The following is a 13,441-nucleotide window of genomic DNA, read 5'->3' as shown; positions in this document are numbered from 1 at the left end:
GTTTGCCTTTTGCAAATGTTTAAATGCAGACATTGTTGGCGAACAGCAGCACTGTTTTTCAAAGTAGCTCATCGTGAAATAGGCTATTGCTAAGAAGAGCGCTTCATCGTTGGGTGAATCAGTGTGCCACTGGAACTTGTATTTAGTAGCCTACTGTAGCCTATAATATATATTACCTCCTAATATTCTACAATCTGTATGTCACCTCATTGGCCTGGGCTGTTGTTTGTTTGAATTCAAGACCAGATTGAACTCAGTTTGTCAGTGTCAGTGTAGCCACTCATTCCGGTCAGTATGTGGAAACAAAGAAGATTCAGCTAATGCTTTCTGTCATGACCCTGCAAACAAATGTTCCCCATGTGTGGAAATGCTAAAAACACTTCTGCTCAACTGTAGCCTATGCCACATCACAAATGTTGTTATGGCTTTATTATAAAGGGCCTTTTTGTGGGGGCTCACTTTAATCATGTTTACATTCTGTATTACCCACTTCATATGTATATACTGTATTCTAGTCAAGGCTAAATCTATATAACTACTGCTGTACACACACCTTTTCTATTCATATACTGTCCATAATGTCTATACACTCTAATTAAATATATATATATATATATATATGCACACACACACACACACACACACACACAGTCACACACAAACTCTTTCCATGACATAAACTGACCAGGTGAATCCAGGTGAAAGCTATGATGCCTTACTTAAAAACTATGATCAGTGTAGATGAAGGAGAGGAGACAATAAGCCTTGAGACAATTGAGACGTGTATGTGTGCCCTTCAGAGGGTGAATGGGAAAGACAAAAGATTGAAGTACCTTTGAACGGGGTATGGTAGTAGGTACCAGTCGCACTGGTTTGTGTCAAGAACTGCAACACTGCTGGGTTTTTCACGCTCAACAGTTTCCCCTGTGTATCAAGAATGGTCCACCACCCAAAGGGCATCCAGCCAACTTGACACAACTGTGGGAAGTATTAAAATCAACAAAACCAGCATTCATGTGGAAAATTTTGGACACCTTGTCGAGTCCATGCCCTGGCGAGTTGAAACTGTTCTGAGGGCGAAAGGAGGGGGGTGCAACTCAATATTAGGAAGGTGTTCTTAATGTTTTGTGCAGGGTATACTCTGGACTCTGACATTGCTCATTCAGATAATTATTATGTGTGTATTGTTATTGTATTGCTTGATATTAGTGTACTGTTGGAGCTAGAAACACAAGCATTTCGCTGGACATGGGATGACGTCTGAAAATCTGCGTACGCGACCAATACATTTAGATTTGATTTATTTAAATACAGTGCATTCGGAAATTATTCCGACCCCTTCCCTTTTTCCACATTTTATTCGGTTTCAGCCTTTTTCTAAAATGGATAAATACTTTTTTTCCTTCATCATCCTACGCACAATACCAGATAATGACAAAGCGAAAACAGGTTGGTAGAATGTTTTGCAAATGCATAAAAAAAAAAAACTGAAATACCTTGTTTACATAAGTATTCAGACCATTTGCTATGAGACTTGAAATTGAGCTCAGGTGCATCCTGTTTCCATTGATCATCCTTGAGGTGTTTCTACAACTGGATTAGATTCCACCTGGGGTAAATTCAATTGATTGGATATGATTTGGAAAGGCACACACCTGTCTATATAAGGTCCTACGGTTGACAGTGCATGTCAGAGATAAAAACCAAGCCCTGAGGTCAAAGGAATTGTCCGTAGACCTCCGTGACAGCAATGTATCGAGGCACAGATCTGTAGCATTGACGGTACCCATGAACACAGTGGCCTCCATCATTATTAAACGCAAGAAGTTTGGAATCACCAAAGGGCCTTGGTCGGGGAGGTGACCAAGAACACAATGGTCACTCTGACAGAGCTCCAGAGTTCCTCTGTGGAGATGGGAGAACCTTCCAGAAGGATAACCATCTCTGCAGCACTCCACCAATCAGGCCTTTAAGGTAGAGTGGCCAGACGGAAGCCACTCCTCAGTAAATGGCACATGACAGCCCGCTTGGAGTTTGCCAAAAGGCACCTAAACATTCTCAGACCATGAGAAACAAGATTCTCTGGTCTGATGAAACCAAGATTGAACTCTTTGGGCTGAATGCCAGGCCTGAAATCTGGCACCATTCCTACGGTGAAGCATGGTGGTGGCAGAATCATGCTGTGGGGATGTTTTTCAGAGGCAGGAACTGTGAAACTAGTCAGGATCGAGGGAAAAATGAATGGAACAAAGTACAGAGAGACCCTTGATGAAAACCTGATCCAGAGTGCTCAGGACCTCAGACTGGGGTGAAAGTTCACCTTCCAACAGGACAATGACCCTAAGCACAAAGACAAGGCAACGCAGGAGTGGCTTCGGGACAAGTCTCTGAATGTCCTTGAATGGCCTAGCCAGAGCTCGGACTTGAACCCGATCAAACATCTCTGGAGATCCATCCATCCAACCTGACAGAACTTGAGAGAATCTGCAGAGAAGAATGAGAAAAACTCCCCAAATACAGGTGTGCCAAGCTTGTAGCATCATACCCAAGAAGACTCAAGGCTGTAATCGCTGCCAAAGGTGTTCAACAAAGTTCTGGGTAAAAGGTCTGAATACTTATGTAAATGTGATATTTCTGGGTTTTTATTTTAAACATTTGCAAAAATGCAATTATGGGGTATTGTGTGTAGATTGATGAGGGGGGGAAACAATTGAATCCATTTCAGAATAAGGCTGTAACGTAACAAAATGTGGAGAAAGTCAACGGGTCTGAATACTTTCCGAATGCACTGTAGTTGTACTATAGTATATATTTATTGAGCAGCTATGCTTAACAATGCATTCTTGGCCTATTTATCAAGCCCACTGCGGTAATGTCAAGGATCTTGATCCTATGGTCAATGAGTGTTATTACTTTGACGTAGAGAGCTGTCTTTCTTGGAAGATGTAGAATACTGCATAACACACAGCGTTGGAAAATGGTTGGAAAAATACATACTGTTGCATTCAGTATCTGCAGGGTAAGCTTTTATCACAGCTCTCTAGAGACAGCAACATTTTTCTACCTGGTTTAATAGCAGTAGAAACACCCAAGTGTCCTCATTTCCAGCCTCATTACAATGAAACACAACAGAATGAAATAAACTTGAAATGTGAAGCACTTCCTCCTGTTGGCATCACTTAACTACCTCTCTGAAGCCCCTCTACTTCTCTTCAGTTATAATTTGGCAAGGCCTAACAGAAGGCAAAACATAGTATCCATCATATGTCCTCCAGATAGGCTTGACTGCTAAATGGATTCAGAGTATTGAGGGAGTTTGAAAACCTTTTTCAAATATTTATTCACACGTGACCTTTGCATCAATTTAGGTATTAGGCACCACCTTAGTGTTATAGAAAAAGCTGTGTTGCATTTCCATTTCGTCTCTTGTCTGTTTACTCTCTGGGTCTGGGTAAATGTTCACTACAAGCAGCTGTATTAGCTATTCATATTCAAATTGATGCCGGCTGGGGCTTTTTTCCTCCGTGTCATGCTTCACTGTGCTTTTATTCAAATAACACAATAAGAGCATGCATCATCTTGGCACTGAGAGGCCAAATGGACAATAGTATAATGAACTGAAGTGTCGAAAAACACATGGCATTCGATGTGATAATGATGTCATAATGATATCATAATAATGTCATAATGATGTCATAATGATGTCATCATGATGTCATAATGATGCATTTTTGGGGGGAGAATAGATGTGAAATGCAGGAAGACTGCTTCAAAAGGGATGAGATGAGAAACTCAATGAGACGAGGGCAGTTTTGTGTTACAGTGCATGTAGGCTCCGTGACGATAGCACTGGGCAGAGCAACTCGTTAAGATGAAGAATATGGTAAGAAGTCCAACTGGTATGACAATTAAGGTCTAGTGAGTGCTACAACGGCTACATAATTGAAGGAAAGACTGTTAGTCTAGCCAGCACTTGTGGAATGAACATTTTATTAGTAATCTAAGTTTAAAGGCACAAGCTATATAGCAACACTCTGGCTTTGTTTAGCTACTGTAGCTAGCTGCGTGTTCAGTCTGGATGGTATAAAAAGGAGCGTAAGTACATCTACTATTCACAATGGCCGTGAGCCTTTCTACTGTTCAGTGAAGGGGAGGACAATGTGTATACTCCCATTGACACAGCTTGCTGATCTTATAACAGAATGCATCCTTGTATCTGATGAGGAAACTGGGGCCTGGCCAATACCAATGCCAGAGCCAGAGCCAGAGCTACACTGATAGAGAATCTACAGTGCCACTGCAGTAGTCCACAGAGGACTGAGCTAGCGTTGAAGGTCAAGCTGACATGGGTACTGTGACGTATGCTGGACTGGGGCAGCATGGGAAGTGCTCAAGTGCATCTCCCCACTACAATGTCTGACAGATGATCACAGGAGATGTGTAGCGTGTAGCGTGAGTATGGAAACAAATGAGAAAGGACTGGGGATTCTCTCACTAGTGCAAGAGCTCCCCTCTCTCTCTCTCTGTATCTCACTCTGGCGAGCAGGTAGCCTAGCAGCTAAGAGCTTTGGGACAGTAACCAAAATGTTGCGGGTTCAAATCCCTAAGTCAATAAAGGTGGACAAATGTTTTGTTCTACCCTGGGAGCAAGGCAGCTAACCCTGAACAACAACAGCTCCCTGGGTGAAAATGATGTAGAGTAAGGCAGGCTTCACACCTCTCTGATTCAGAGGGGTTGGGTTAAATGTGGAAGACACATTTCATTTCATTTCAATATGTCTTGCTGTAGCCCTATCTCATTATCCTAGAAAGGTTTATAAAAGGTTTGGTTTTCTAATCCTATGGGGAGAGTATAATTTGGATTGAGATACTGTGTCATAACAGCTGCCCAGAAATACTACATCAACACATAGACTATGCGTAAGAGTGGAAGCAGCTCAAGCCTAGTTGAAATGATAAAACATTGAAAATAAAGCTGCATTTTTTTTTTATCTGGGACCTTCCTTTTCACCTGTCAAGCCATCTTTTGATACAGAAACATAATCTAGCCTACGACAACTAAATGTGTAGCACTGAATTAAAATGCACAGCCAACTGATCGTCAAACCATACAAGGAAGAAGGAGGTGAATTGTTCGATGGTTATCGACTACCTCTGACATCCCCCTTGAGAGAACAGGAAACCAGGAAAGTCAACAAAAAAAACATCACAAAGCGTAATAAAGCTCCCTGTGGACTGCATAGACAAAGAGCAGCGACTGCACACTGGAAATTGCTGCTGAATGAAAGAGAATTAATTGCACCATCCCCGCCTAGGCGCACATCTTTAAAATAGGCTTCAGAGAGAACCAGGAGCCTAATGTTATTCACAAGTAGAATCGTTCAGCAACTGCAGTGCATCAACAGGTGCAGAGCCTGTATACACAAAGAGAGAGCTGAGGAGCTGAGTGAGGCACAGAGTCACACTGCCACCCCCAGGTAGACCAGAACACCTCTCCCTGGCTGGTAGAACAGCTCAGAGCTGAGCAACCTCTCCCTGGCAGATTAATAGCTGAGCTTGTGTGTTTTTCATGCCTTTACGCATTTTGAATGCCCAGAGAAAACAGAATCTTCATTTTGTTGGAGGGGGGGGAAAAATGCTTCCCTCGATGATTAAAGGAAATAACGGTTCTGTTAAAGCACACAGGGAGTACTATTAAAGTGATTTTTAACATTTACTACAATATCAATAGCTAATATAGCTTGTGTTATGAGCAAATATCCAGTGAGGGAGATGTGATATTAAATCAGTGTCTGACAAGCTGTAAAGTTGTGGAGAACCTCTGTGTAATCATGCTATACTGACTGTGATTGTGTTTCAACTGAGTGAATCCGACTGGGAAGGGGTGCAAGACAACAGATCAATTCAATCATTTCATGAAGATGATCACTCTGAGGGCTAACACAGACATGGAGATTGGATGTGCACTATTATCACCCAAGAAGATGTGAGCTAAGTGAAAATGAAAAATACTTCATTTTGATCCCAATAGCATTGCTTGTCATATATGCATATTTCACCAATGTCTCTACTAGTAGAATTGCTAAAACTGGTAATACATTTCATATCCATATTCAAGCCCCGGTCATAAAACAACTTCTTGGGTACTACAGAAGAACAGTCTCCTGTGTGCTCATTTGAAAAAGTAAATTGCCTGGAATATTATCACAATTATGTACAAAATGGCACTGAGATAATTCACAGCTGGCTTCCCTATATCACTAAACCATATTTTGTGTATACGCTTCTATGCTTGCATAATATCAATAGTTATAAAACAACAATGGCTCGTAAACAGACTCGATAAAATGACCACGTTTGACCAGTTAATTAAGGGGTTTGATATCGAGAGAATAGATTCATTGTGTGGTCAAAACAAAGCCTGTGGCACAGATCATCTGACACATTACCCGGCTGGAGTCGAGGCTATCCAACACAAAATGCCACTCAATATTCCTCCCCATTATGATCCTGATTACTCCCATGGCCTTGAACTAGATCATCTGAGACAGCCAATAGGACAGTCGATTGGGATAGAACTATTCCAGACTGCTAGTATGGAAGGTAAGAGTTTATAAAGGGGGAAAAGGTATGAGTGAGAGGGGCTGAAGAATACTTACTTGAACATAAAAGTGCTGCCAGTGCATCGATTGCTGCCCTGCGAAAGAAAAGAGAAGTCATTTTACATACAACAGTGATTAAGGGGCTGCTCTCCTTCTGCAGAATAAAACCAAGAAGATGGGCACCTCTCCAATATCCCAGTCAGCATTTTATAGTTTACATAAGCACAGAGGCACCTGCTTTAGTAATGTCGAAATCCCTGTCACTGCAATCATAAGCATTTATTACCAGCAACAGAACTGCTGATTCAGGGTTGCAGACATATATTCTGCCACAACAGTGTGAACATAGATTAATTATGAATGTGGTTCTCTCTACATCCACATAAATCCTAACGTATAGCCCCCTGAATTAGGATGATGCAGTGGTGTGTTCTGTTGATCTAGAGCTGAGGTGAAGGGCATAAACAAGCCAAACAAAAAACAGTGTTGCATGCCGTCGCTGGGACACAGGAAATGTCATGCCAGCGAATTGTTGTCTGTTGATTGTCTTTGATCCACATTAAGAGGACACGTCTCCTGTGACATGTTCCATTATTAAGGATCAGCAGTGTGTGCTTCCCCTCTGATGAGTCCACATCAATGCCATTCACACAGTGTGTCATATGTAGCCTATTAAATGAATCAGTTACCATGCTCTCAGTTTTCCTAATACGCCACACCGTCTCCCTGTCTCAGACTCAAACTGAAACTGTTTAACACAGGCACCTAGCAGTGCTGTATATTAAAAAGCCCGTGGGGATATCTGATCGGAGCGGTGAAAACGAATTATCCGGGCGATTTCTTCTACCTCGAAATCACATGAAAAATGGGACTAATTTCAGCCTGTTTGAACAGGGGTCATAATAAAGTTGTTCCTCACAGCTGTGGCTGTTGTTGTTTCTACGGGGAATACAACATGCCTCTGGACAGATCCATGATCACACACACACACCCTCTCACACAGAGGTGATCCTCAGAGGGGGAGAGAGTCTTGTTAATTTTGTCCTTGAAAAGCTTCTTGGTCATATTAAGGCTTAGCTCATAGCCAAAGGTTAGCCCTGCGGATCGCCTCTCATCGACTACAGCTTGTTGTGTTGAAACCCAGCTGGCTGTGACATTGTCAGCCCTCAGTAATGTGGTTGCCATGCAGCCATACAGCACTGGGGCTCTCCCTATGGGTAAAAAAGTGCTTATGGTGAACAGTCAACACTATAGGCAACAAAAAGGGAAATCTGGATGTATTGCGTTTTCAATACCATGTTGGGGAAAGGCTATGAGGCCCAGTTCACTACATACTTGACTGATAAGCTTCTTCCTATTCCAACATGTGAACAAATAATTACATGTGTCAGAATTCCCATCAGAATCCAAGCTGGGAGCAGGGATCTCTGGTGCTGGACTGTTGATAGCAGGCACTACTAACAAATGTGTGTGTGTCTGGGTGCGTGTGACTGTCGCTTGTGTGCCTGTGTTTGCGCCTGGCCTGCGTGTGTTCGCTTGCATGTGTATGTGTTTGACTGTGTGCGTTAGTGTTCGCAAAGTATTATAACATTATGTCAAATTGAGTGAGAACGTCAGGTGTTCAAAATCCATACCCCCCCCCCCCCCCCTTCAGCCAAAGGCGGTAACAATTTACTTTCCATTTTACTTTGCACAGAAAGAGACTGCCAATACATATGCTCCCTGCCGTGATCCAACTCCATTAAACATGAGTAACCTACTTCCCTCTAAATGAGCTGCAGTGGAAAGTTTTGATGAATGCAGGTTCAGCAAGTTCCTCCTCTGCCCGGCGGACTCTCGCTTTAAGGCACACATTTAATTACAAACCTGAGCCAGGCAAACGTATGCAAATTGTTCAATTTGTGCAGACACGAAAAAGGTTTCGCTTTTTCGGGGATTCAGTTTTTAGAAAATGTAAAACCTCTCTTGCTCGTAGAGGGTAAAACTATTTTGATATAAGACGAAAATTATGTTTGAATCTATAAGCAACAACACACCTTCTGTTTTGGGCTCTTGGCTTCACGGTGGCACCACAGTAGGCCCATGCACTTTAGCAGTACTCCTGAGTGAGGCTATACTTTGTTAACTCATAAGACACAGTTAGCGTAGATAAATTAGGAATTGAACTGTCCAAGTATACTATACTCAAACGTATGTATAGTACGCAAGTTCATGTTGAAATTGAGTGGTGGTCCATAGTCTGCAGTCATGCAAAGTGATGACAGAGTGAGTGATTTTATAGCAGTATCTGTGAACTAGACCCACTGGGCGCACACTGGTTTAATCAATGTGGTTTCAACGTAATTGGTCAACATATTGTAATGTGGGGTGGCAGGTAGGCTAGTGGTTAAGAGTGTTGGGCCAGTAAGCGAAAGGTTGCTGGTTTGAATCCCTGAGCAGACTAGGTCAAATACAGTGCCTTGCGAAAGTATTCGGCCCCCTTGAACTTTGCGACCTTTTGCCACATTTCAGGCTTCAAACATAAAGATATAAAACTGTATTTTTTTGTGAAGAATCAACAAAAAGTGGGACACAATCATGAAGTGGAACGACATTTATTGGATATTTCAAACTTTTTTAACAAATCAAAAACTGAAAAATTGGGCGTGCAAAATTATTCAGCCCCTTTACTTTCAGTGCAGCAAACTCTCTCCAGAACTTCAGTGAGGATCTCTGAATGATCCAATGTTGACCTAAATGACTAATGATGATAAATACAATCCACCTGTGTGTAATCAAGTCTCCGTATAAATGCACCTGCACTGTGATAGTCTCAGAGGTCTGTTAAAAGCGCAGAGAGCATCATGAAGAACAAGGAACACACCAGGCAGGTCCGAGATACTGTTGTGAAGAAGTTTAAAGCCGGATTTGGATACAAAACGATTTCCCAAGCTTTAAACATCCCAAGGAGCACTGTGCAAGCGATAATATTGAAATGGAAGGAGTATCAGACCACTACAAATCTACCAAGACCTGGCCGTCCCTGACTGATCAGAGATGCAGCCAAAGAGGCCCATGATCACTCTAGATGAACTGCAGAGATCTACAGCTGAGGTGGGAGACTCTGTCCATAGGACAACAATCAGTCGTATATTGCACAAATCTGGCCTTTATGGAAGAGTGGCAAGAAGAAAGCCATTTCTTAAAGATATCCATAAAAAGTGTTGTTAAAGTTTGCCACAAGCCACCTGGGAGACACACCAAACATGTGGAAGAAGGTGCTCTGGTCAGATGAAACCAAAATTTAACTTTTTGGCAACAATGCAAGACGTTATGTTTGGCGTAAAATCAACACAGCTCATCACCCTGAAGAAACCATCCCCACTGTCAAACATGGTGGTGGCAGCATCATGGTTTGGGCCTGCTTTTCTTCAGCAGGGACAGGGAAGATGGTTAAAATTGATGGGAAGATGGATGGAGCCAAATACAGGACCATTCTGGAAGAAAACCTGATGGAGTCTGCAAAAGACCTGAGACTGGGACGGAGATGTGTCTTCCAACAAGACAATGATCCAAAACATAAAGCAAAATCTACAATGGAATGGTAAACATATCCAGGTGTTAGAATGGCCAAGTCAAAGTCCAGACCTGAATCCAATCGAGAATCTGTGGAAAGAAGTGAAAACTGCTGTTCACAAATGCTCTCCATCCAACCTCACTGAGCTCGAGCTGCTTTGCAAGGAGGAATGGGAAAAAAATTCAGTCTCTCGATGTGCAAAACTGATAGAGACATACCCCAAGCGACTTACAGCTGTAATCGCAGCAAAAGGTGGCGCTACAAAGTATTAACTTAAGGGGGCTGAATAATTTTGCACGCCCAATTTTTCAGTTTTTGATTTGTTAAAAAAGTTTAAAAATATCCAATAAATGTCATTCCACTTCATGATTGTGTCCCACTTGTTGTTGATTCTTCACAAAAAATACAGTTTTATATCTTTATGTTTGAAGCCTGAAATGTGGCAAAAGGTCGCAAAGTTCAAGGGGGCCGAATACTTTCGCAAGGCACTGTATCTGCAGATATCCCCTTGGACAAGGCACTTAACCCTAATTACTATTGTAAGTCATTCTGGATAAGATGACAATACATTGGATTTGTTAAGGAGCCTGTTGGTCCTAGACTTAGCGCTTCGGTACCGTAGATGAAGGGGAGAAGACAGGATAAAGAAGGATTTTTAAGCATTGAGACGTAGGTTGTGTATCTTTGCAAATCAAAGGGTGAATGGACAAGATAAAAGATTTAAGTTCCTTTGAACTGGGTATGGTAGTACGTAACAGGCGCACTGGTTTGAGTGTGTTAAGAACTGCAAAGGTGCTGGGTTTTTCACACAACAGTTTCCCTCTGTTGTCCACCACCCAAAAGACATCCAGCCAACTTGACATAACTGTGGGAAGCATTGTAGTCAACATGGCCAGCATCCCTGTGGAACGCTTTCGACACCTTGTAGAGTCCATGCCCCAACGAATTGAGGCTGTTCTGAGGGGCAAAAGGGGTGCAACTCAATATTAGCAAGTTTGCTTTGTACACTCAGTGTATATTAAGTGATTTAAATTATTTTGTAATTTCATATTTGATTAGGCATATTTTATTTGACCTTGGTTCAATGCTGACAGTAAAACTGTATTTTTCAATCAACAGCATTGTTTCAACATCAGGCCATAAACCCAAATAAAGATTGAAGTAAGTAATAAAAAGTGTCGATAGATTCCTGTCTGAACAGTGACTCCTACTGGTATACGAGGGGTAATACACTGCAGTGAGAACAAGTCTACCATCCAGATTTCTACCTCTAAGTATCAAATCAAATCCAATTTTATGGACACATACACATGGTTAGCAGATGTTAATGCGAGTGTAGCGAAATGCTTTTGCTTCTAGTTCTGACTACGCAGTAAAATCTAATAAGTAATCTAACAAATTCACAACAACTACCTTATACACACAAATACACGCAAATGTAAAGTGATGAATAAGAATATGTACATGTAAATATATGGATGAGTGATGGCGTGCTGCATAGGTAAGATGCAGTAGATGGTGTAGAATACAGTATATTCATATGAGATGAGTAATGTAAGATATGTAAACATTATTAAAGTGACATTATTTAAAGTGATTAGTGATACCTTTATTAAGTTTGTTTATTAAAGTGGCCATAGATTTGAGTCTGTATGTTGGCAGCAGCCTCTCTATGTTAGTGATGGCTGTTTAAAAGTCTGATGGCCTTGAGATAGAAGCTGTTTTTCAGCCTCTCGGTCCCAGCTTTGATGCACCTGTACTGACCTCGCCTTCTGGATGATAGCGGGGTGAACAGGCAGTGGCTCGGGTGGCTGTTGTCCTTGATGATCTTTTTGGCCTTCCTGTGACATCGGGTGCTGTAGGTGTCCTGGAGGGCAGGTAGTTTGCCCCCGGTGATGTGTTGTGCACACCGCACTACCCTCTGGAAAGCCTTGAGGGCAGTGCAATTGCCATACCAGGCTGTGATACATTTTGTGCATCTGTAAAAGTTGTGAGGGTTTTAGAAGACAAGCCAAATTTCCTCAGCCTCCTGAGGTTGAAGCGGCGCTATTGCGCCTTCTTCACCACACTGTCTGTGTCGGTGGACCATTTCAGTTTGTCCGTGATGTGTACACAGAGGAACTTAAAATGTTACACCTTCTCCACAGCTGTCCCGTCGATGTGGATGGGGGGGTGCTCCCTCTGCTGTTTCCTGAAGTCCACGATCATCTCCTTTGTTTTGTTGGCATTGAGTGAGAAGTTATTTTCCTGACACCACACTCTGAGGGCCCTCACCTCCTCCCTGTAGGCTGTCTCGTCGTTGTTGGTAACCAGGCCTACCACTGTAGTGTCGTGTGCAAACTTGATGATTGTGTAGGAAGCGTGCATGGCCATGCAGTCATGGGTGAACAGGGAGTACAGGAGAGGGCTGAGAACGCACCCTTGTGGGGCCCCAGTGTTGAGGATAAGCGGGGTGGAGATGTTGTTTCCTACCTTCACCACCTGGGGGCGACCCGTCAGAAAGTCCAGGACACAGTTGCACAGGGTCTCAAGCTTAATGATGAGTTTGGAGGGTACTATGGTGTTAAATGCTGAGCTGTTATCAATGAACAGCATTCTTACATAGGTATTCCTCTTGTCCAGATGGGATAGGGCAGTGTGCAGTATGATGGTGATTGCATCGTCAGTGGACCTATTGGGGTGGTCAGCAAATTGGATTGGGTCTAGGGTATCAGGTAGGGTGGAGGTGATATGGTCCTTGACTAGTCTCTCAAAGCACTTTATGATGACAAAAGTAAGTGCAATTGGGTGATAGTAATTTAGTTCAGTTACCTTAGCTTTCTTGGGAACAGGAACAATGGTGGCAATCTTGAAGCATGTGGGGAACACAGACTGGGATAGGAATTGGTTCAATATGTCCGTAAACACACCAGCCAGCTGGTCTGGGCGGGGGAGGATGCTGCTAGGGATGCCGTCTGGGCCGGCAGCCTTGCGAGGGTTAACATGTTTAAATGTTTTACTCACATTGGCCACGGAGAAGGAGAACCCTCAGGCTTTGTTAGCGGGCTTTGTTAGTGTCAGTGACACTGTATTGTCCTCAAAGCAAGCAAAGAAGTCTGGGAGCAAGACATCGGTGTCCGCAACGGGGCTGGTTTTCTTTTTGTAATCCGTGATTGACTGTAGACCCTGCCACATACATATTTTAGCCATAGAATTGCGACTCTACTTTGTCTCTATACTGACGGTTTGCTTGTTTGATTGCCTTGCAGAGGGAATAGCTGCACTGTTTGTATTCGGTCCTGTT

At 42.7% G+C, this 13,441-nt stretch overlaps 1 protein-coding gene across 2 annotated transcripts in view; it reads right to left on the bottom strand.

Annotated features, from left to right (window-relative positions):
- The window catches only part of agbl1 (AGBL carboxypeptidase 1), a 161,174-nt gene that overhangs the window by 124,060 nt on the left and 23,673 nt on the right, over window positions 1-13,441 (bottom strand). For both annotated transcript variants that reach the window (XR_016487780.1, XM_036953095.2), the window contains exon 7: window positions 6,660-6,697. Coding sequence is in view for 1 of the 2 variants with exons in the window: in XM_036953095.2 (XP_036808990.2) it covers window positions 6,660-6,697 (38 nt within the window). In the remaining variant the exon portion in view is untranslated. The remainder of the gene's footprint in view (window positions 1-6,659; window positions 6,698-13,441) is intronic.

This window comes from Oncorhynchus mykiss, chromosome 2, assembly GCF_057628025.1.
Source record: "Oncorhynchus mykiss isolate SJ-2025 chromosome 2, ASM5762802v1, whole genome shotgun sequence".
Classification (NCBI taxonomy): domain Eukaryota; kingdom Metazoa; phylum Chordata; class Actinopteri; order Salmoniformes; family Salmonidae; genus Oncorhynchus; species Oncorhynchus mykiss.
This window is presented reverse-complemented; position numbering and strand designations above follow the sequence as displayed.